At 48.3% G+C, this 24,848-nt stretch overlaps 1 protein-coding gene and 1 long non-coding RNA gene across 2 annotated transcripts in view; one reads left to right on the forward strand and one right to left on the reverse strand.

Annotated features, from left to right (window-relative positions):
* Positions 1-24,848, reverse strand: part of LOC138497984 (uncharacterized) — a 613,371-nt gene that overhangs the window by 299,014 nt on the left and 289,509 nt on the right. The gene's annotated exons all lie outside the window — the stretch shown is intronic.
* The window catches only part of LOC138497983 (1-phosphatidylinositol 4,5-bisphosphate phosphodiesterase gamma-1-like), a 738,955-nt gene that overhangs the window by 260,840 nt on the left and 453,267 nt on the right, over positions 1-24,848 (forward strand). The window contains exon 4 of the mRNA XM_069621756.1: positions 13,337-13,430. Coding sequence (XP_069477857.1) covers positions 13,337-13,430 — 94 coding nt within the window. The remainder of the gene's footprint in view (positions 1-13,336; positions 13,431-24,848) is intronic.

Below are 24,848 nucleotides of genomic sequence, written 5' to 3' on the forward strand. Positions count from 1 at the left end.
CTTGGAGGGCCTGCAAATAAATGTTTCTATTGCAGTTGTACAATAAATAAATAAATCAAATCTTTGACCACATGAGTGTGTGTGTCTTGCCTGCCCAATCAGACTGGATGAATCTTGAACCAAATGGTACCCAATGATTATTTATTTTCTGTGGTACAGAGACCCATCTCCTTCCATGAGCATTGCTGTCAAAAAGCAACCTTCCTATTTAGATACATTCATGGGCTATCCACTTGTCTCCCATCCCCGGTCCAGAGTGGCCACGCCCTCTATCACAGATGCAAACCACATACCGCAGATACATGCGCTGTTCTAAAGGCCTAGCGATAGGCATTCAGAATGAGATGTGGGATCAAGCTCATCTATGCCCACATGAAAACACTGAAATGCAGGACGAGAACAGATACACTTGGGCCATCTAATGGAAGAGAACAGTAGTGTTTGAAGGATAAACTCGCAGGGCAACATCTGTACGTGGCCTGCCAAGGACAGATGTAGTGGGATCTTCCACGAGATCCCCAGCAGCGAGCCTGCTCTCCTGGAGAATCGTGCCGGTCTGTTCCGTTCCCGGTAAGGCGGGTAGCGCAGGAGCATCCTTTGAATGCTTCTGTGCGACGCGGGAGACCGCAGAGAGGCGGCTGCTGAGACCGGAGAAGGTGCGGCTCCCATGTTGGGAGCGGGCTGAGAGAATAAACCCCCCTTACTTAACTGCTTGTCTCCTGCTCCTTCATTGTCCGCTGCTTCCTGGTTGTGGCTGAATCTAGTACATACTGGCGATGAGGATGGGATTTTGCCCACGCCCCTCCTTACCGGCTTGTCTTCTGCTCCTTCATTGTCCGCTGCTTCCTGGTTGTGGCTGAATCTAGAACATACTGGCGATGAGGATGGGATTTTGCCCACGCCCCTCCTTACCGGCTTGTCTTCTGCTCCTTCATTGTCCGCTGCTTCCTGGTTGTGGCTGAATCTAGAACATACTGGCGATGAGGATGGGATTTTGCCCACGCCCCTCCTTACCGGCTTGTCTTCTGCTCCTTCATTGTCCGCTGTTTCCTGGTTGAGGCTGAATCTAGAACATACTGGTGATGAGGATGGGATTTTGCCCACGTCCCTGCTTACTTACGTCTTGTCTCCTGCTCCTTCATTGTCTGCTGCTTCCTGTTGAGGCTGAATCTAGAACATACTGGTGATGAGGATGGGATTTTGCCCACGTCCCTGCTTACTTACGTCTTGTCTCCTGCTCCTTCATTGTCTGCTGCTTCCTGTTGAGGCTGAATCTAGAACATACTGGTGATGAGGATGGGATTTTGCCCACGTCCCTGCTTACTTACGTCTTGTCTCCTGCTCCTTCATTGTCTGCTGCTTCCTGTTGAGGCTGAATCTAGAACATACTGGTGATGAGGATGGGATTTTGCCCACGTCCCTGCTTACTTACGTCTTGTCTCCTGCTCCTTCATTGTCTGCTGCTTCCTGTTGAGGCTGAATCTAGAACATACTGGTGATGAGGATGGGATTTTGCCCACGTCCCTGCTTACTTACGTCTTGTCTCCTGCTCCTTCATTGTCTGCTGCTTCCTGTTGAGGCTGAATCTAGAACATACTGGTGATGAGGATGGGATTTTGCCCACGTCCCTGCTTACTTACGTCTTGTCTCCTGCTCCTTCATTGTCCGCTGCTTCCCAGTTGAGGCTGAATCTACAGCAACAGACAAGGCCACCACATAGGATCTTCTCCGATACCCGGAAAGAGTCCTGGGTCCTCCCAAACAATGGTTCATTGTGTTGCTTGCTGTCGAGAGGCCACAGAGAATTTCCCTATTTTTCCCTATAGCGCGGCGCTTGGATTTGGCGCTTTGCTGGTGCAGTCGGTTCATTAGAATCATCCAACTAGAGTACTGCAAAACATTTAAATTTTATTTAAATATTTCTAAATGTCCACATTGAAAAAGGCTTCCAGGCAGAATATGAATGCTCGCAGGACTGCTGCCGCATATCAGCCCACCTGCAGGAACATTGACAGAGCTAATGTAAGGGCATATTAATAATATTATTGGAACCACCCCCACTTCTCCAGTGCATACATAATTAAAATAATTGAAAATATTGCCCACCTCCAATTTCCAAAATGTAGTGATGTCATTATCTCTTTCCATGAGCACACACGGGGGTTCAGAGCACAAAGAAACACCAAAACCACTCTGCTGTTCATGAAAGAACACGTTCTAAAGTCATTGGTTAATAACATACCTGTTGCCCTTATCCTACTTGACTGCTTGTTGGCTTATGATACAAGTTAATTAAAACCAGCTTGCGATTCCTCCATTGGCATCAATGGATTAGAAGTCAACTAGATGTCATCCTTCGTTAATGGCAAATCCTGCCAAGGTAAGCCTGGAGACTTTACATCCATTAAAACCCTGATGGAGAAAGGAGTAACTGAGGGTTCAATCCTCTCACCATGGTTGTTTAATGACTAAATGAAGCCACTTATAGACCTTTGACAGTTTTTTCCAAATCTATGCAGAGGATGTTTGAATTCCATTTAACAGAGACTCCCAACGAGACTCACCATCCCTGCATCATCAATTGTCTCAGCATGATCCAGGAGTGGATGACACTTAAGATCCTTCCCGGCATCATCAATTGTCTCAGCATGATCCAGGAGTGGATGACGCTTAAGATCTTTCCCTGCGTTATCAATTGTCTCAGCATGATCCAGGAGTGGATGACGCTTAAGATCTTTCCCTGCGTTATCAATTGTCTCAGCATGATCCAGGAGTGGATGACGCTTAAGATCCTTCCCCGCATTATCAATTGTCTCAGCATGATCCAGGAGTGGATGACGCTTAAGATCCTTCCCCGCATCATCAAATGTCTCAGCATGATCCAGGAGTGGATGCCGCTTAAGATTCTTCCCCGCATCATCAAATGTCTCAGCATGATCCAGGAGTGGATGCCGCTTAAGATCCTTCCCCGCATCATCAAATGTCTCAGCATGATCCAGGAGTGGATGCCGCTTAAGATCCTTCCCCGCAACATCAATTGTCTCAGCATGATCCAGGTGTAGATGACGCTTAAGATCCCTCCCCGCATCATCAATTGTCTCAGCATGATCCAGGAGTGGATGACGCTTAAGATCCTTCCCCGCATCATCAAATGTCTCAGCATGATCCAGGAGTGGATGCCGCTTAAGATCCTTCCCAGCATCATCAAATGTCTCAGCATGATCCAGGAGTGGATGACGCTTAAGATCCTTCCCGGCATCATCAATTGTCTCAGCATGATCCAGGAGTGGATGACGCTTAAGATCTTTCCCTGCATCATCAGTTGTCTCAGCATGATCCAGGAGTGGATGACGCTTAAGATCTTTCCCTGCGTTATCAATTGTCTCAGCATGATCCAGGAGTGGATGACGCTTAAGATCCTTCCCCGCATTATCAATTGTCTCAGCATGATCCAGGAGTGGATGACGCTTAAGATCCTTCCCCGCATCATCAAATGTCTCAGCATGATCCAGGAGTGGATGCCGCTTAAGATCCTTCCCCGCATCATCAAATGTCTCAGCATGATCCCGGAGTGGATGCCGCTTAAGATCCTTCCCCGCATCATCAAATGTCTCAGCATGATCCAGGAGTGGATGCCGCTTAAGATCCTTCCCCGCAACATCAATTGTCTCAGCATGATCCAGGTGTAGATGACGCTTAAGATCCTTCCCCGCATCATCAATTGTCTCAGCATGATCCAGGTGTAGATGACGTTTAAGATCCTTCCCCGCATCATCAATTGTCTCAGCATGATCCAGGAGTGGATGCCGCTTAAGATCCTTCCCCGCATCATCAAATGTCTCAGCATGATCCAGGAGTGGATGCCGCTTAAGATCCTTCCCCGCATCATCAAATGTCTCAGCATGATCCAGGAGTGGATGCCGCTTAAGATCCTTCCCCGCAACATCAATTGTCTCAGCATGATCCAGGTGTAGATGACGCTTAAGATCCTTTCCCGCATCATCAATTGTCTCAGCATGATCCAGGTGTAGATGACGTTTAAGATCCTTCCCCGCATCATCAATTGTCTCAGCATGATCCAGGTGTAGATGACGCTTAAGATCCTTCCCCGCATCATCAATTGTCTCAGCATGATCCAGGTGTAGATGACGCTTAAGATCCTTCCCCGCATCATCAATTGTCTCAGCCTGATCCAGGAGTGGATACAAGCAAAACCATAATGCTGTTCTTCGGTTTGCAAGCACATTTACAAATTCTCTTCAAGTTCCCAACTATCGGGGACCATCAACCGACTCCCGCAACACAAGTCAAAAGTATAGCTTTCCTAATTGACAACAATGTCTCTCTCGTTCCTCAAATCGACAAGATTTCACGCAAATGCTGCTTCCAATTACACATGCTCAAAAAGATTGCACTCCTACTTGAAATGAGCCTTAATGTTACCAACTTATATTATGTCAATAGCCTCCACCCGGGCAGCATCAGAGGCACGATCCAACAACGACAGTTCATACCAAGCCTTGTGGTGTAATTGATCCTCTGTCTCACGCTCCTCAATCATATCCCATCTGTTGTCAAAGCGATCGAATGGTTCCCATTAATGACAAAATCACCTTACAATCTCTTGGCCTCATTACGAGTTTAACGCAAAACTCAGTTACCATTAGCGCCGTTTTTTTGCTTCGTTGCCGGAGGTGACTCCACCCCATTCCGAAGCCAGTTATGCCCTATTATAGAGCTCATTGAGGTTTGGTGGAATTACCACCAGCGCTAATTCTGCTCTTGGTAATTCCTCCATTTTATTGTAGGTGAAAGTGAGGAAAAATCTCCAGCTGAGTGCTGGAGGTATTTCCCACTGACCTCCTGAAGTCATTGGGTTGAGTGGTAAAAGTGCAGTAATTCTGTTTCTGCCCTTTTTTTACTTCTCCACTATTCTCGAAATGAGGCCCAAAAGCCTTCAAGACAAAAGGCCCAAGCATCTGGAGCCCCTTTTGAAACCCACCCCCCATTCTGATCACTCCGGTCAGCTAACGAGAATAGACTCATACCATCCTGTTTAAAGACGGCGAGGCGGTGGGAGGCCCCTACCTGCATCACAGGCACTCACTGGAACTCCATTCTAAAAGACCACAAACTACAACCCAATTCTTCTAGATCCAAAAGGAACCGGAAATAACTATTCCTGTAATATGTCACCTCCTTATCACGTTGCCCTCTTACTGCCTCTACCCCCCCATTCTGCCCCTTCATCAGAAGCCCCCTGCCCCCACCCTTCTTAGCGCTGAGGGCAGGAGATATAACCCGGACTCCACTAGAGTTAATTCGTAGTTGCCAGCTTGATCCAGTCCAATTTGTAGGCCCTTTGCAGTCCTGGTTTTGCGTTGCATTCTGGGACTTGTAGTCTGATATTTATAATGGGAAAAGCACAGGACAAATGGAGATACCCAAGACCCCACTTCTGTCCTTTTATTATTGTTTTACCTGAGGAATGACCACTGTTCCATTACTCTGCATTCAAGTACCCAGGCACCATTTTCGCAAACAACTTGTGCGCTTTATAAAACAAAAACAAAAAATTAAATACAGATTTGTGCTAATTCACCGAATTCGGACCTCCTTAACATGACTACGCAAAATGATGGATTTGTTTAATTTCCCTTTCTAGGTTTATTATTTCCCATGTTGCTCTCACGGGCTTTTCTTTTCCTGTACGCAGGCCAGGCGGCGCCTGTGTGTCCTCTTGCGGCAGAGGCCCGAAGCGCTGCGCCCCCGCCCCCGCCCCCGCCCCCGCCCCCTTCCTCCCCCATAAGAGAGCAGCTCCCAGCGCTGCTCCTTGGCCGCCCGACGTGGCCTGGGCGCCACGTCAGGATGGTCTGGCCACGAGCCGCTCTGGCACTACCAAAAAGCACAGCAGCGTGTGTTTACTGCTCTGGATGTTTCCTGGGCACATGGACTCAAGGGAACTTCACCTGGTCCTGGGCTGGGACTCACGACCCGAGTGTGACAGGACTGTTAAACGTGCATGTGTAGGCCGTGTATGTGCTATGTAAGTCTGTGCAAGATACAACTTAAATACACTGAGTGGGTTACTGCAGTGGCTGCAAACATGTGTGTAACCTTATGCTCGCCATTCGTAATACTGCAGAGTGACTCAGCTTTTCGTGTTTTAGAGACGTATTAAAGGAGTACCATTGAGCTGAGTAATTTTTTTTTTTTAAAATGTAATTGTATTTGTTGGTAGCGCCAAGACCCGGAGGTATCACGGCGCTAATACCACCTGTGGTTTATAGCGCTGCAAAGCCACCAAACTGTGGCTGGCAGCAAATGTCATAAGATAAGAACATATCATGGTGACATTTTTAGGAGCCGGCAGTAATAGCAGTGCACCAAAAAAAGTAGTGGAACTGTGACTCCGGCGGGGCACAGAGTAGGACGCAAAGGGGCAACGTGCAACCCATTTTTCAAGGGTTGCAGCCATGCTGGTTGACGGCCAATTGCGTTGAAACAGATTTCTGTTTAGCTGTTACTGCTGTTGGGTGGTAAAGTGAAGAAATGGGCTTTAACTTCACAAAGAACCGTTGCAGAATGGTGACAAAGGTTGCAAAAAGTATAACCCCTGCATTTGTCCATTTGCCCTCATCGCCAATTAGTCCTCTTTCGCTCGTTCCTTCGCTGCACCTTGTTTCTTACAAGCAATGAATTGGCATGAGACAGTATTTTCAAATGGCAAACTTGGCCGCAGTTTTATTTCCATAACAACTGAATCATTGTACACATTTTGTGAACTCCAGCCGTAAGTGTGGCGCTTGCTCTGTGTCCGACCTCACCTGCTTCCCCCTATACCTTTGTATAGTTTCCATAGTAAGCCCAACTCTCCCAACCCTTTGTGCCTGAGCCTATCCTGCCCATGCAGGTGTCCGTGAGTGGGGAGAGCGCTGTTTCTTTTTTGGGGGATCCTGAGCCTTAGTTGTACCACCAGACGCCCCTGCCGTTAGGCACCCAAGAGGCGCTGGTCCGGAAGGGAGAAGACCCATTCCGGTTTTCTTCTGGCTCATCCGGAGTCTGTCTTTTGTGCTTGGTCGCCCAAACATCGCCACGCCACTAGGTGGGTTACCGCCCACCGTGGCTCCCCTTCCTTATGTCTCCTTTTTACAGCTCCAACAATTTAGTACATATGTTCCAGTAAAAGAGTTCCATTCCCATTGCAGACGGATGCACACAATCCTTTAAAAAGTATTCAGGGGTTTTTAAGTTGATCAGGCCATGTCTGATTCGTTGGAAGCCTCTGCCCCTACAGAACTTTGTGATGGCCCCATTCAGTTTTTTCCTCGATTTTTCGACCACTGAGTGGTTCTCGGCCCCCCTCCATTCTGCCCTGGGCATCACCTCCGACCACACGATCTGTTTCACCCAGCTGTGCTGAGATCTCCTGCAACATCATGACCCTCCACAAGACCCCCCTCCCCAGGTTGGTCAAATAATTCCCGCCCAAGTGGATTACCAATACCTCTGGTTTCTGATGCCTACCCAGCAATTTTTCCAGCAGCCCTTGTAGCTGTGCCCATTTCATCCCTGGCACCCCATGCCACTCAATTCGGAGTGCCCCACTACCCAAACAGTGCGCCTCCTCCTCCTTTGCAATGCTGGTAATGAGAAGTAGAGGAAACGGCATGTTAAATCACATTGTTTCTGGTCTGATATATCTTTGAAACACCCAGAAGACCATCTCCCCGATTTCATGATGTCCTCCGCCCCCAAGCCCCCGGCTGCTGCGGAGGTGGCGGCCCCTATCCGGAACAAATGGGTCCCGAACCGACCTTCTGTTAAACCCATTTTTGCCAGAGCCAGCTCCCTCACCTTTTGAACTGGCAGCGGCTTAATGCGGAACCGTCCATATGCAAGAGCAATGGTGCCCCTGCCTCTGATGGCTGCTGCTCCTGGAGAAAGTCTCCCACTGCTGCCACCGGGCATACTCGGCTTGAATGGCTTGACACATCAATGCCACCCCCTTCCCCTTTGTTCGGTCTTCGACCTCCACACATAAATGAACACCTGCGTGCTGCTCACTTGCACATCCATCAACAGTAAAAAAACGCTCCCATGCCCTCTTTATTCTCTGGCACCAGCTTGCTGACCCTGATTGCCCCAAAGAATGCTACATTAAAGGCTGCAGTGAATAACACCCTCTCCGCTTCGCCGTTACACACTGTGTTAAGGTATTTGATCAACCCCTGCAGTTTTATAATATCGATGGCCCGCCTCCCGTCGGGATAACGCTCCCATGTGGGCCCAATTCCCCAGACCCCTACTCCTTAGCGGATTGCTTGCCCTTCCTTACTTCTATTCCTGTGGCAGGCTGAGCGGCAGCGGTGGACTTGCTCACCTGATAAACCACACTCCAACCCAGCCAACCTACAGCGCCAACACTGTACCTTGCTGCCTTGCTTACCACCTTACACCTTAAAACCTTAATTTCAAACTGAACCCTCCTTACAACACCTTGTAGCCTGGTATATGTCCCCCAGACCTATCTTCAGACACCCCACTACCAGACCTTGCCCTGACATGGTACCACCACCGTGTCCCACACCGGTTTGCCTTTCCATGCCCAAACATTTAGCCCCCTTGGCAAAATTACTAGCCGCATGCAACTCGTCCCTGGCTGGATAGACCGTAATTCAAGGCTCGGTCCCCCTCCCAATTAAGTGAAAAGCATTGAAAATCTTCTTTAAATTCATGACTCCATGCTGACCTCGGGTCTCGAACCGCAGTGGTTAGGTTTGCAGGCCAAGCACTTCACCACTTCACTATATAACATGATGAAAATTACAAATGGTGGAGGTAAACAGCCCCTTTCCGATGCTGCGAGTTTCGGGGAAAGCTTTGTATTGGTTCTTGGAGGTTAAAATGCACCCTTTTTAGTGTTTTCAAACACTATTAGAACTTGACCTGCTAATTTCTGGCGATGGCACATCCTATTGCGTTAGTTGAGGACTCCCCCCACTTTAATTATTAGGACTTGACCCCGGCAGCAAATTGAACCGCTGTGTACCAAAACTGGGCACAGTAACAGTCCACCCCACCTTTACTTCACCCCAAAGGTGCTGGATTACCCCAAGATTGGGCACCTCAACCGTCCACATAACCTTCACCCCAAAGGTACTGGTTTACCCAAAACTTGCTGTATGCAATAGCCCTGACACCCAGAGTTGTCTTATACATTTACCCCACCTACCAAGCACGTCATCTTGTGTTATGTGGCTCTGGCCGAGTGAAAAAGAGAAGGGGGGAGGGTCATGCTAGCTTGGCCCACCAGTCTCCATTTGGCATGCCCAGGTTATAAGCGTACTACAGTTATGCCGACTAGGCAAGTGTCCTTTTTTACTGTGTCCCTGACCCGTGGACAGACAGGTTCATAGTGGCATGCAATGGTGCATGGGCGGGCAGCCTGGGTGCAAGCACCGCGTACCCTCTTAGAAGCCTCTGGGCATCAGGCACCTTTTAAATAACCAACGGGATAACGGGGCCAACTAGCCTAGGCATGTTGTAGGGCACCCCCAATTTCTCCACTCAAGTATTGCCCCCTCACACAGTCTGTAAATCGTCTGCGATCCTTCTAAAATTCCGTGCCTCCAGAGGCCGGGCTCGCCTGCTCTAAGGACACCTCTTTGACCCCAGAAAGCGTCCATTAGGTGTTCTAAAGAGACCTTAATCCACGCAACTGCCCTCTAAACTCTGGCGACCTGGTTGCATTACCTGGCGTACCTACCCCCATCGGAGTACCCTGTGCCCGGTCCACGTGGCAAGTGTGCTCGGGATAGCCCCACTTCCGCTATTCCTTAACACCATTGTAAGAACGCTCTACTGCCACGTGTCCCCTAATGAACGGGTGGGGCTAGGGCCATAAAACACCCAAAGCATACCTAAACCATTGCGGGAAACCCGATATGCGCCTCTACACCAACGTGCTGGAAGACCCCCCGTGGTACATCCAGTACGCTACTGCCCATGAAGTTTGTACAGCAGGTGATCACACTCGTCCACGCATTCGGCTCGTGCACACGCGCGAGAGCCGCCCCAACTCCTGGTAACCCTTTTTTTATAACTCCTGGCGATCCCCGGGGCATGGACCTGACGCTGCTGCTCCGGGTGCGTGCAATCAAATACTGAACCCCAACCGCATGTTCCACTTAAGTACTTACCATAAGCCATAATCAAGTCAGTTACAGTAATCCTCGGTTTGAGATGCTCCGATAGCTCACACTATCTGTGTTCCACAGTGCTATCCCCAAATGTCCTTCCAAAATTTAAAGCTATGCCTTTCCCTTACAATGGTCTTCCCCAAACCTCTGTGTATATGGCTCCCGAGTATGAGTTTGCCAATTCAATCAGTACACCCGCTATGGCCTGGCGACCCCCTGTTCCCACAGTCATATTACCTTTGCTTAGAATTTTCAGACGCTTGAGGCACCCCCCACATGCAACTGGTGCACTTAATTCCCGCGCCCCTGAAACTTGAGCCTGACCGCAAAAAGGTGGGGGGGAGCAAGGGTGCCGCCTGTACGGTAACCATACCATTACACACTGTTGATGGTGGGAAACGCTTACTACCTAACTTATGGTACCCGCCGTTCTGTTTCCAGACATGACTGCATGCCTACTCATTTATAACAACACATATTTCAGCCTTATAGAACTGTCCGCCGGACAAAGGGAACCATTGTGCCAAGCAACAGACGTAACATAAGGACAGCTCCCCAAACGCTTCCCGAGCCCCCCTGCCCTTCTCGCATCAGTGGAGCCGCCTTTCAAACTTTTCCCCTCCCAAAAGTGCAATTGGCGCCATCTTGGTAGCGCACGCCTCGCAGCGCTCACCCGTACCATCATCATGCCCAGACCCTGGGGTAAATTCACTAACTGCATATCGGACCTTAGTCGGTCCATAACACGTATCCACTTCCCCTGGACAAATGAAACTCTTGTGCCAGCAAGCGAAAGTAATACTCCTGGAGCGCCAACTCTTGATGAACGGCGTTAACAATGGCTACCTTACCAAATTAAAGCCCAGCTCCCCAAAAGCTTCCCGGGCATCCTGCCCTTCGTGCCTCAATTAAGGCGGGACGGCCTGCTACGCAGCGGCCCTGCATGAGCCTATTCCCACTTCCCAGTCCGTTTATTAAAGAAGCCTGCCGCCGGGTCCCAGCCCCCATGGCGTCTCATTGTCAGTAACACTGTGCACAGTAAATTGCCTAGAGTTACGTACCAAGGCCCTTGACACATACTCCCATTTCACTCTTGCGTCTGCGGTCCGAAACCCATCAAGCGACCTTAAGCATAAACCTGCACAATGGATGCACCGCCCTATACCAGCTAAGCCAAATCCTCCTAAAAAGTGCGCCATGAAACCTCTTGTATAGGCGTCCAAATGCCATATTTGTTTCTGAACGTGCAGCGTGAAAATTGTGAAAACTGAGAAACCGCCTAAACCTTTAACGACCTCCAGCATAAACCTGCACAGTGGATGCACCGTCCTAAACCAGTTATAATAAATCTTCATAAAACCCACGCTTTGAAACACTTATGTCAATTACAACACATCCTAGACACAAGTGTTTAACGTGCCGTGTGATAATTAGGGCAACCGAATAATCATGTGATACCCGCTAAATGCATCTGCCTATTTTTTAACTTATAGCCACATTTCTACCTTTAACTAAGTCATATGCCAGTTGGGCAAGTACGACATGATATAGTCGGGTTACACTCCTAAGCCAAATGGTGCATACATGTTTGCGAAATGTACAGTTTGAAATACATGTCCAAACCGCTATCCATTGTGCCACAGAGCTAACTATGCATTGTACCAGGCCGGATTCTCTTAATGCCAATTTCGCGGCGCGATTCCTTATGCGCGCATAGTCTGGGCAAAATAGTACAAAATGAAGCAAGTCTTCTTCAACGGCTAGGCACAATGAGCACGATTTCTCTGTAGCATTATCAGACCAGAGCGATTGGCTGGCTCTCAGAGGAAGGCAATTAAATCTGGCCCTAGCGATCAGGCGAGTAGGCCAAAGCAAGTATTTTTGTGTTTATTCTGACGTTATGATTTTATGTTTGAGATTAAGTGGTTTTAGGAGTTGGCTAGTCTGTTTCCTGTCCAGCATATAAACCGTCATGTTTCTTTTCAATGGGAGCGTGTTAAAGTGCGGTGGGAATCTGCATTTTAGATATCGTAACGTGGTGTCTTTAATAAGTAGGGCTTTTATAAGATGTTGCGTGAGAACAGCTTTCTCGTTGGTCCAGAATCGGATTCAGTTAAGTACTGGTTGTATTCCTAGATTGTCCTCCATAAATGTTATATGAAGTTCTACATGTAACCCGTAATTTGGTGCCGACCAGGGTAAACCAAGAATTGGTTTGAGAAAGTCGTTCTCGCCTACTTGGGGATCAGTGGTCTTCCCATATCCCTAGTCTCGGGGAGGATAGCACAGGGGCAACACGCTCGACTTGGAAACAAGACAATGCAAAACAGCACAGGTTTGATCCCCGGCTTCGCCTTGGAAGCAAGACAGCGCAGAGCAACACAGGTTTCATTCCCGGGCCCGTGGTCAGAAACCTCTGGGTATTAAGCGTGTTATAAATAACCAATTATAATTACATGGCCCATATTTTTCAAATGATATTGCTTTGCTAAAATAAACTTATAAAGTCTTATAAGAATTCAATTCCATTTTTGTAAGATCGCATATGTTTCTGATAAGATCCTTACAGGAAAATTAATAAGAAATGTTTCTCTGGGCAGAACTGTCAAATCAAGCCTTGATGAATTTTTTAAGTATTTTTAATGGTTTCCTGAACTTTAACATCAACGTTGCCCACATAAAAGGTAATTAATAACCACAGAGAGGTGGTGGCAGTGAATTAATTGGAGTATAAGAGACAGATAAAAGGAAATGAGTAGAAAGTGAAAAGGTCTGGAGAGACAAAGGAAAAGAGTGAATGAGAGAAAGAGAAAAGAAGGAAAAAGGGAGCCGGGACAGCAGAAAGAAAGCTATGAAGATGGGAAAAGAAGAAAGACAATGGTAAGGAAATGAAAAGGGGGAAAGATGTCAAGGGAACGAAGGAAGAAGCTGGGGTAGGGCCTGTGCTGGCTCAGCAACGCTGCCTCCCTGGCCTCTCGGCCACTTGAGGACTGTATGGTGAGCTGATTGGAGGCGTGTGGGTGTATGCTTGGAAATGGGTGCCTAGGGCAGTCAAAGGTCCGCCTGTGGCACTGATTAGGAGCCTAAATGCCACTTACGTCCTTAACAAACCTTTCCTTTTGTCGCTTTCTCAGCCTTTTGCGAGGATGATGTCACCACGTGGATCACCGGGTTGAACTGGCTGGCAGCTGACACACAGAAGGCCCAACATCCGCTCCAGGTAGAGAGGTGAGGACTCGCCTTGCGGCTCTCATAGGCAAATGAATGCTCTTTATGCGTTTCATGATATGTGTTCAAATTATGCACCTGAGAACGAATCTCCCGAGCGTGCTACCTTGGGGTCATTTCCAACAGCGACCCTATGTTCCCAGCAATTCATCCCTCCCACTGCCCTGTCTGAACCTTTCCTTTCTACACCCACCCCCTCTACAACCTCCCAAAATCCCCTGCCACCTCTTGCCATCACCTCCATGCTGCAAGGCGGGCCTTTTACAATCGATGCCTTTTCAAATGTATCCTCCTGGTCTATAAATGTCTCCACGGATTACCCCTCACCCCCTCTATTCACGGACCGCTCCTCCCACATAGCCACAGATTGCCCCCCCCCCCATTTTCTCTACGAGCATTAATGCACTCTACGCTCCCAAGTGTCGCCAGGTCTGCTGCCATTCTGATCTTGGTCACCTTTCGCTGTAAAGGCCCTAGACCATAAACAAAAGATTCAAGATGGCGCTCAGAAAACACCTCCTGTGCCTGCTGTCAAATGGCGTCACCCACCACCGCAATCCCTTATCTTTCCTTTGTTATATCACCGTAAATACAAGGTAGCATTCTTACAATGATTCTCTCATATTGAATTGTTATTTTATTTTTAAGCCAGAGCTAAAATGAGATCCTGCCGCGCAGCATGCCTGAGTGTGACGCAGCAATCATAGGCGGACACGGAGCTCATGAACAAACGTCTTCTTTATTTTCCTGTGTACAGCAAACTCCCCGATCCCGCTCCCCTCACATCACTTCCCTTTCCTCCCCTCTTCCTCCCGCCCCCCGTCGTCATGGAGATGTCAACGTGACATCTCCCCCTTTTTAAACAGTTACCAGATTCTTCGTAACGAGCGGCGGTCTGGTGGGCTTCTAGTCCATTTCCTCTATCCATCGACGAGGTCTGTTCTGAACCCTCTGTGGGCGTGCTTTACTTCGCCCTGGGGATGGTCCACTCTCTCTTCATTCACCTCGTCCTGTCCTGATTCCTCCGAGTCCCACTGATCGCGTCCCACTGATCGCCCTGATAGGGATCATCTGACTCATAGGTGAGGTGGGTCTGTACTCTCTCACTCAAACGCCGGGCTCCGGTCGGTGGGAGCTCTTTGAAGTGTGATGAATTCCTTGTGACAGATCCCTCTGCTCCTTGGGCGGTAACCATGGAGCCCTTCTTCTGGGTGACTAGTAGGGGTTCTTCATGGAATACCGACGTGTGCTTGTGCGTCAGCGGTTGGCGGACTGCCACGACATCTCCCACCCCTATGTGGAAGGGCTGCGCTCTCCTGTGGGTATCTGCATACTCCTTCATTCGAGCTTTCGGTGCTCCATCTCGCTCTCGTACTTCTTGATCCAGCATCGGTGGTGGGGCGATGTCGTTGGCCTGTGGGATAAGCGTTTGCCTATTTCGTCCAAACATCAGTTCCGCCAGGGTCTTCCCTGTGGTGCTATGAGGGGTCCTTCGATAGTCTCTCATCAGTTAGTTTAGGACTTGTTCGTAGGGCTGGCCTGTTAGTCTGGCTATCTGGAGAGCTCGCTTTAGGTTGGCCATGAATCGTTCGTTCGATCATTCCATTGGCCTGGGGCCACAGAGGAGTGACCTTCCTATGATGAAATCCCAGGTATTCAGCGAATTGTGCAAATTGATGTCCGCAGAACGGGGCCCCATTGTCTGTCTTCAATACCTTCGGTACTCCATAGGCTGAGAACATGTGGTCTAAAGCGGGGATGACATGGTGGGCAGCAGTTGACGATATCAGCCGCACGTCATGGTATCGTGAGTACTCGTCCATCACGGCCAGGATGTACTTTACCCATTCGAACGGCCCGAAGAAGTCGGCCGCCACAGCCTCCCATATTCTCTGTGGTAGTTCAGGCATGAGTAGTGGTTCTGGGTGGCGATTGGGTGTGATCAGGCAGCATGTGGGGCACGCCTTCAGTGCAGCTTCTACCAGTGTGTCCATGTGAGGGAACCAGACCTTTTGGCGGAGCATGCGTTTTGTCGACACCATGCCTCGGTGAGTCTCGTGGGCCAGTTCTATGACTCTAGCTCTCATGGATTGGGGGATTACGAGCTTTCAGTCTTTGATGAGCAGGTGGTCATCTGACACCGCAAGTTCCTCCTTTACTTGCAGTAGTCTCTCCACCTCCTCTTGCACTGTGCCTCCTGCGGCCCTCCCCCTTTCTTTCGCCCTTCGCCACAACCTCGACTGTAGTCCTTTACAAATGATGCCGCACGCCGCATCATTTTCTGTTTCTCTGGCGAGCGCCACCATGTTGATTCCTTCTGGCGCGGACTGATGTATGAGGTATCTTAGGTACCTGTCGGCTACTGATGGTTCCGGAGCACTCTCTTCCCGTGGTCTCCTGGACAGAAAGTCAGCTGGGTTTTCGCCCTTCCCTGGCCTGTGGATGATCTCGAAAGCATAGTCTTGGAGCCTCAAACCCCATCGGGCGATACGCGGGGGCTTTTTGGCCTGAGGGTTGCCATAGAGGAACAAGAGGGCCTGATGATCAGTGACAACCTGGAATGGTTTCCCATACAGAAACAGGTGGAAGTGCTTGCACGCCCATACCACCACAAGCCCTTCTTTTTCCGCTTGCGAATAGGCTTCTTCAATGGTGGATAAGCTGTGACTGGCATATGCCACAATTTGTTTCTGTGAGGGGTACTTCGGGTCGAGCTGCGCTAGGATGGCTCCTAGGCCCACTGGACTGGCATCAACTGTGAGCTCGGTCTTCCGGTTGGGATCATAGTAGGACATATTCTCCGCCTTGGCGACTCTTTCTCTGATTACTTCGAATGCCTTCTGGCAGTCACTGGTCCATTCGAATTTCACATCCTGGTGGGTTAGCCATCGTAGTGGTTTGCTGACTGACGCAAAGGCTTGTATGTATCGGTTGCAGTAGCTGGCCAGGCCCAAAAAGGACCGGAGCTCTGACACGTTGGATGGGGCAGCGGTGTCGTTCAGTGCTGCCACTTTGTCTGGGTCAGGCGTCATGCCTGACTCTGAGAAAACATGGCCGAAGAATTTCAGGGTGTTTTTCCAGAACTCGCACTTGTCTCTGTTGAGGGTGAGGTTGGCGTCATGCAGGCCCTTGCACACTTTCATTAGATTCTATCGTCCGAGTAGTTGAGGCAATTGGGAATGTGCTTTATGATGTTGTGTACCTCAGCTTGGAACGTCTCCGCCGCCGAGGATACCCTGAAGCTTAGTCTTTTGTATCTGAAAAGACTGACGTGCGTGACGAAGGTCGTGATGTTTCGGCTCTCAGGATGTAGAACGAGCTGGTGGTAGCCTTTCTGCAGGTCAAGCTTTGAAAAGACTTTTGCCCCGTTCAACAGATGTATCATGTCTGGCGCAGGGTGACTTTCTCTTTTGATGGCTTGATTCGGGCGCCGCATATCGACACATAATCTGATGGCCTCCGAGCCTTTTTTGGGGACAGGGACAATCAGAGATACCCACGTGGTGGGACCGGTGGCTTTCTCAATGATGTCTTGTTCTAGCAGCTTCTGGGGTTCATCTTCAACTTTCTTTTGGCTGTTTACCGGAATCCCACGGTAAGGCTGGGCTACTGGACGAATTGAACCGTCCACTTGGAGTTTTATTTGTCTATTACGAAGACTTCCAATGCCTTTGAAAATTTTGGGGTATAGATTGTTTATCATTTCAACTGGATCTATGTATTTGTGGACCACTATGTTGTAAAGGATGTGTATTAGGCCCATGTCGGCAGCTGCTTTAAAATTGAGGACGCAGCCACTGTCCGTTTCCGTGGCCAGAACATGTATTGGTATCCTCATTTCGTGTCCTTTGTAGAGGCACATACCGCTGAATTGTCCCAGACATTTGAGAGGTGCTTTGGCTCCATATGCGTATATGTCCACAGTCGCTCGGAACAGCTTGGGTTTTTGCGGGAGGTCGGTGTAAACCTTTTCACTCACCACATTGACCGTGGCTCCTGTATCTATGAGAAACTCTGTCTGCCTCTCTTGTAGCTTAATTATGAGCGTTGGGCTGTGCGCTGTCGCTGTGCGGTTGCCCAGAGCATACACATACGCCTTTTTCTTTTGGTCGCTCCCTGGTGAGCTGGGATCAGAGTCTGTGGGGGATTGCTCCACCAGGTAACGCACATGGCGCCGAGACCTGCGCTCTGGTTTTGGCGCCGAGACCTGCGCTCTGGTTTTGCGGGCATTACGAACCTTCTTCTTTCCCTCCTTCTCTGCCGATCTTCACCCGAGTCTCGTTCTCACTGGTCGCCCATGGGTTGGTTCGGGGCAGCTGAGGTGCTGGGGGCTGGATTGCTGTTGGATGACCCCCCGTATCGGCTTCTTGGGCGAGTCGTGCCATCTGTGTGTCGTTCTCTCCCTCGGTCATGGAAAAGCCTGCACACTGCTTTGAAATGTCCTTCTTCGACATAGGATGTGCATCGTTGTCCTGCTGCAGGGCATGTACCTTCGTGCGGGTACTCAAACCCACATTTGTAACAGAAAAGTTCTTCCGTCTTATTTTCTAGTTGTAGTCTGTTCACGTTTTCCCCAGTGTTTGTGTTGCCGAAACTCTCCACCTGGGAGTCAATGACTCTCTCGACCCTTGCCAACGCTAGGATTTCCTCCAGGGTGCGCGATTTTTGCAGTAGCTTCCGGCGGAAGGCTTGGGATTCACTTCCTGAGATGATCTGTGACCTTAACGCCTCTGTGTTTGAATAATTTGCAAAGTCACAGTGCTTTAGTTTGGTGCGTAGGCGCATCACATATGCGTCCATGGTTTCCCCTTTTGCCTGTTTGGTGCTATGGAACAGGTGCCTTTCATAATCTACATTGGTATGTGGTGCAAAGTATGTGGCAAGCACATATTTGAGGTTTGAATTTAGTCAATAGAGTCATGGGGCATTTCATCAATTATGTCTCGTGTGGCAGATCATACAGCTAGTTTTAGTAAGCATACCTGTCTTGCATCAGCAACTGGTCCTGTGGCTCCCATATAGAGGTCAAAGTCTCTAATCCACTTGGTCCACCTGGGGCCCATGTTGCTGGTGTCTGTCACGTCGAATGCTCCCGGCATCTGGGCGGCCAGCGTGTCCGGTAGCTGGTATGGCACGTGGTCTGGCGCTGGCAGGCCTGGAGCTGGGGGCGCATTTCCTTGCAGTTGCGCTCCTTGTCCGTCGTCTTGGCCTGACATGATGTCTTGCATGGTGGTTGCTTGCGGTGTTCGTGGTGTGAGTGAGGTAGTACCACTCGAGAACCCCTAAGGGCTGTTTTCTTCCTCCTCCTAGGAGTGATATCTCCACCTGTCAATAGGGGTTGGCCGCCAAGTTGGCACGAGCACCATCAATTTGTCCCTCCCCTTCGTGGGGTTTTCGTGTCCTTTTATGCTGGGGCCCTTTGTGTGGCCTTTAATCCTCGTGCTGTTCAGCTGCAGGGTCTCCCATGCCCTGCAGAGCACGTTTGCTGCACGCCTTTCCTTTGCCCTGAGGTGGGAGGATAGAGGGCCTCTCCCTCTCTCTGGCACACATGCCTTTTCAGCCTGCTCTCATGCACGTGGGACCGCGGTGCAGGCGCTCCCTGCTGTAGCCAGAAAAGCATGTGGATCGTGTGCTTCTCAGCTGGCTGCAGCGCGAGGTTTACCTCCTCCGGAGAGCACGTGTGTCGGTGCCGGCTTCTCCCGTCAATCTGCTCCCACGTGGGCGATCATCGCCACGGCCCGGGCTGGGTAGGGATCCAGCGTTCGCTGGGTCGTCTCGCGCTCACAAGCACGTCTGCTTATGGGAGCCATAGGCGGACTGCAGCTGCTTCTCCGTGTGCCGCTGTGCCCAAGATCCCATCCTCGTCGCCAGTGTCCTATCTGGTGCCCACATGCCTGAGTGTGACGCAGCAATCATAGGTGGACACGGAGCTCATGAACAAACGTCTTCTTTATTTTCCTGCGTACAGCGAACTCCCCGATCCAGCCCCCCTCACGTCACTTCCCTTTGCTCCCCTCTTCCTCCTGCCCCCCGTCGTCACGAAGACGTCAACTTGACACTGGGTGTCTGGCATCAGTCACTAAGGCTGGAGCTCCTGCCTCAGAGAAGGAGGAGCTGTTACAGCCTGCCGCCAATCTGCCTTCCACGTGACATGCAAACTGATAGATTTATGTCCATTATATCAGATCCATTAAGCCTTAAATGTTTTGTACAGGTGCCCTAATGCACCTCCATGGACTTTAACAAAGATTTAATGCCACACGGGTATCTTAATATGGCACTAGTTGGCATTAGGGATAAAATGCAGCTCCCGGTAGTGGTTGGTGGCAAGCTAACAAGGCTCTTCTAGGCTATTATTGAAAAATCAGGGTGCCTTGTGTGTGGTGCAGCCCGCCGCGTTTAGCGACTCTCAGTGAAGTTTAATAGATACTAAAAACTCCGTACGATCATTGGAAAATGTAAATTTTATTCTGCAAAACGCGTACTTAGCACTAAACACATCGTGCCGCCAACTAACTTCCAAACAGAGCGAATTTAGGACAGCTCAAACAAACATGACGCTGTAACAAGATACCAATTAGCCTTGAGAAAGACCTTATGGTCGAAACACGTGTCAAGATTTTGGGAGCACTGGGAAACTGTAATGATGCTTGAATTTTAAATTCTAAAATAGAACATTGGGCTCAGCGCAGTACGATTGTTGCTCACACTGTGGTCCTCTGGGAAGGTACTACCAGGTAAGTCACTATTTTGCCTCCATGAAGGCTATTATATACAGGAGAGAGAGAGAAGGACCCACATGGCCAGAGCTGTGACAGGTAGACTTTATGTTAGAGATGTTCAGTAGGAAAGGCAGAACTGAAGTGCTAGCTACAGACAGTGGGGCTCAACTGGTGTCTCGAGAGATATCAAAATTCATAGTGGATTCAGAGATCAAGCACTTGTCATTGTAATTGTTTATTTATGCGGCTCTTATACACAGGTGAAGTGCTTCAAAGTGCTTCAAGGTCGGGAACGGAACAAGGGAATACAGTAATCATTCTTAGGCCTTGAAGTTTCTGAATGATCTTAACAGAAAAACCAGCATACTTGCACTGACAGCATTTCTCGTAGTGCAAGTGCAAGAAGTGTTCAATTTTCGACCCACTTTGGGAGGGGGGGACAGGAAAAAGTGGGGGGTGGGGACAGAACAGATGAACCTACTAGTCCCAATGCATCTAGGTAATGCATGCATACAGACAGAGGTGCGAGGAAGAGGGCATAGGTGGAACAAACGCATCTTGTCCAACAGGGCCCTGGGTTAAGTGCAGAGAGATTGCATCGCACATGGAGTGTAAGCTGAAAGTGCAGTTATGCTGAACATAGTGCAGTGGCCGGAGGCTAGTGCAAAGACCAGCGGGGGGGGGGCCTGGGACCTGTAAGGCTCTGGAGGTGAACCAGGCAATGAGTCAGCAAAAACTGAACGGAATTAGGGAGAAGAAAGAGGAAGAAGGGTGAAGAAAAGATGGAGGTTAGCAGGGTAGAGAGAGAGAGTAGGAGGAAGAGAAGAGGAAGGTCTTCTGGAGTTTCCGGAACTTAAGGTGCTCTGACTCAAGACGGACAGAGGCAGGGAGGCTGTTCCAGAGCGAGGCACCTGCAGACTTTGCTCCTGCATTGTACCACTGACGGGGTCTTGTGGAGTTCTTCAGTACATTCCTGAGGAAAGATTCAGATGGCTATGATGGCCAATGCTATCGGTGAAGTAGAGAGAAAGTTAAAACGTACAGAAGCATGGTATATCCAGCATTGGGTGTTTGCAGACCGAGCAGTTGCAATAAACCAAATTGGTTGTCTAGCATTGTAAAGAAAGCTTACCATATTGAGACTGCTGTACAACAAACCCAGCATTGTATTACATGTGTGAAGGCCCCATGAAGTAGGATGGAGTAAGGTCTAACTTGCCCTATGCTAAACTGGGATTTCCCTATCTAATGAAAACTAAGGATAGTTTGTGTCAGGAAGTCCAAATCAAATGACTGTGTCCAAAACCTATACTTGACCTCACAACTAACTGTATACCATGTGTAGGGATATCAGCATCAAAATGAGTACTGTTCAAAATAAAGTTCAGAGCTTCCTCCAGCCCTCGGCTTGTAATCAGCTTCCCCTTCCCCAAGTTCGAAACAGTTCATAAAACACCAGGGTTCCCTTCCCAAAGAGTTTGAATCTTCCAGTTTTTCAAAAATCACACAGTTCCTTGGGACACTTCCCAGCTCTTCTGATCTTGGTGCTTTTCACTAGTGCACATAGGCAGTTACATTTCTTCAGCTCAATTTATTAACTTCAAAATCACATAAGAGATTGTTGTAAAACACAAGCTTCTTTATGGATACTTTCAGTGGCTTTTCCATAGAGGGGCACTCGGTCTAGGTGCAGTTGTCGGACCACACAGTCCACCCATTACAGGTCACGCAACCAATACCCCTTCTTGGCTGCTTCTCATCAACAATGTGCCAATGCTCCAACTTGACAGTGAGACTTGGTTTATTCACTTCTGTCACACTCTCCTGACACTGTACCGTGGCTTGGTTGGCCCCCATGCATTTATTGTGCTTTCTTGTTGTCTCCTGGCTCTTGCCAATACAGGTTTCCTCAGAATATGCAGTTCCTTTAACTCTTTTGGGTGTTGCCGATGCTTGTTTTCTCACATAGTGTAATTCGTGGCATGTGCCAAATTCAGTAACATGCTTTTACTCCACTCAATATTCATGAGTGTTCAAAACTTGCTTTCACTCTGTTCGGTATTCAAAAAAGTACATATTATGCTTTTCATTTCGTTCAGTATTCAAAAGTACTTGTAATGATTTTCATTTAATTCGGTATTCTAAAGTACTTTGTTCGATATACAAAACAATCTTCAATGCCTTGTTTGCATATTCGCCTGCCAGCTCGGTGGCTCCCCTTGCTTGCACACTCACTGGTCGTAGCTTACGGCGTTGCAAGCTCCTCTACCGCCACAGGTTCTTGACTTCCCATACGCTACCTCGCCTCTTCTCCCAGCGGCTCTCTGTGGCATTGCTCCCCGGCGATGCGCCTTCTGCAGATCAGGAATCTTGCGACTGCTTCTCTCATCTCGAACCAGTCTCCCTCTCGTGGTCTGCTACCGGCCTCCAACGTCCCTCAGCTTGGCTTCCTGCTGCACAAACTCTGCATGGGGCTCGAGCGCTCCGTCTGCCACACCGCCAATCTGTAGTTGCTTCCCAGCTGCTGCTTCTGCATCCATTTCTGTAAGGATGCCACCTTTTCAAGTTCCGACCATACGGTTTGGACCAAAAAGAACTGAACCGCTCATTACTGAAGATGTAGTCCTGCCTTGCTCTTGCTGTCCTCTCTCAGTACTCAGTTGTGGTCTATATGTGTGTGTATTATTAAAATGAGGATGTTTGCTCTAGTTGATCTCTTCCTCGTCCCAGTAGAGTATTGTTGTTTCTGGGGTATTTTCTAGGAGAAGAACAGGGAAAGGGCTGACAGTAGCTTATGAAGGCTTGTGGGATGAAGGGTTTATTATGAAAAGGAAATGGGGATACCATGTTTCATTTAAGGGTGTCATCTCCCCGCTCCCCTCCACCCAGGTGGTCCTCCCTCGCATATCCCCCCCAGGGTCAGGATCCAAAAGTGATGCCCTTTTCGTGGCCACCCGAGAGGAGGATCCAGGGGGAAAAGAAGTCGGGACACCTTTGGGTTCCTCACACATGGTATAGGCTTTCTAGAAGAGAAAAATATGATAGCAAGGAAAGAGCAAAGTCACTTACCTTCCATGTGGGTGATGTAGTTAAGATACACTGACTGGTTATATTTTGAAGGGACAGTCTAAATTCAGTGCTTCATTGTGAGTTATACAAACCGTAACATCTGAGGTTTGAAGAGTATGGAAAGTCGAAGGAGTGGCTGAGTTCTCTGTCTACAACCCGCCCAGTAATGCGCAGAGATGTGGACACTAGGATACTGGGAATATCCTGAGGAATCAGGTTTGGATTGAGTATTAGCAACAAAGGAGTCTCCAAATCTCTGAATGTGCCTCAGAAGTGAAGCCTGAAGATGCATTTTAATGACGCAGTAAGTGTAAGCGACAACATTTAGTGCAGTAAAGGGGCGTGTCAGATTATCCCAGCCCAGTTCCAGGAGCAATATGTTGTGTCTTCTTAATATTCTGATGTAACCTCGTCTAATGTTCAGTCTGTTATAAATTCAAGTTGAAAATGTTTTTCAACTTTCAGGTGTAACAAAAGGGTCTGTTTCATGCCATAAGAGCACATGCAAAACAGTTCCGATATACTCTTACTATTTTCTATTTTTTGTATGTCTTATGGCCTAAATAGATATGCTTTGACACAGTTCTTCAATATTAACTTAAAAGGTAAAAATGTACATTCACATAATTCATATAGTTCATACACTCTAAATAAAATCTCCATTCATAGCAAAATACAAATATCAAAACACATTCAATGTTCTAATAAAAGAATATACATCAAGCAGTGTAGATCTCGAGCAGTTATCCCAATGAATATTCTCTTTCTATGAAGCCTCTGTGTTGGGTCCGGTCGAACCATATACTACACATATGGGGATCCCATTTCTAAATACGGACTTCGATGTTTTCTTCATGAATTTCATTTGCTTATAAAACGGCTCTGCATTTAGGTATTTAGTGGAAAGGCAGGTCTTCCTCTATAGGTCTTCCTCTCCCAAAAGGTGAACAGAAGCACCACAATATTTGCCATCGACATTTGTAGTCTAGGCTGAGACGGGATGCCACCATATGATCATCTGCCGATTGCTCTCAGACCAATACCATTCTGTGTTAACTCCCATGCAGCCCGGCAAATAACAGACCGAAAAACAACTCGCAGAACAATGCTGACCGTCTGTTGCGTACAGTGTTTATTTATTTATTTTATTTGTTACACGCCCAGACCCTCGGGTATCATGGCGTGGTTACAAGACAACTTAGGAATTGGTCATACATTGTTACAGAGTACAAAATTAAGCATAGATGGCGAGCTAGTACAGCAGAATAAACAATATTTACAGTTTTCACTGACAAAGTATTTACTATATCCCTTAGTTAGCGTCTTGATTCTATGTGCATATATAACTATACAAGTTAATGTGAGGGGAAGGGAGTTGATAGGGTATAAAATGCGTGTTGATTGATTATGAACAATGTGTAAGATGTTTTGTTTATGTTTAAAAAAGAAAAAGTTTTTAAAAAAAAAAAATATCCGAGTTAATGTAGTGTTGGGTTCTTTTAAAAAACAGAACACCTGCCATTTTAATGAATTATGTGCATTGCAGAAACAATATGTTAGAACTCACCAGTGTTCGTAATTTACCAGTTAAAATGTGACTGCACACTGCTTGCATTCACAACATGAC

Source organism: Ambystoma mexicanum, chromosome 5q (genome assembly GCF_040938575.1).
Source record: "Ambystoma mexicanum isolate Mex_15411 chromosome 5q, UKY_AmexF1_1, whole genome shotgun sequence".
In the NCBI taxonomy this organism is placed as follows: Eukaryota; Metazoa; Chordata; class Amphibia; order Caudata; family Ambystomatidae; genus Ambystoma; species Ambystoma mexicanum.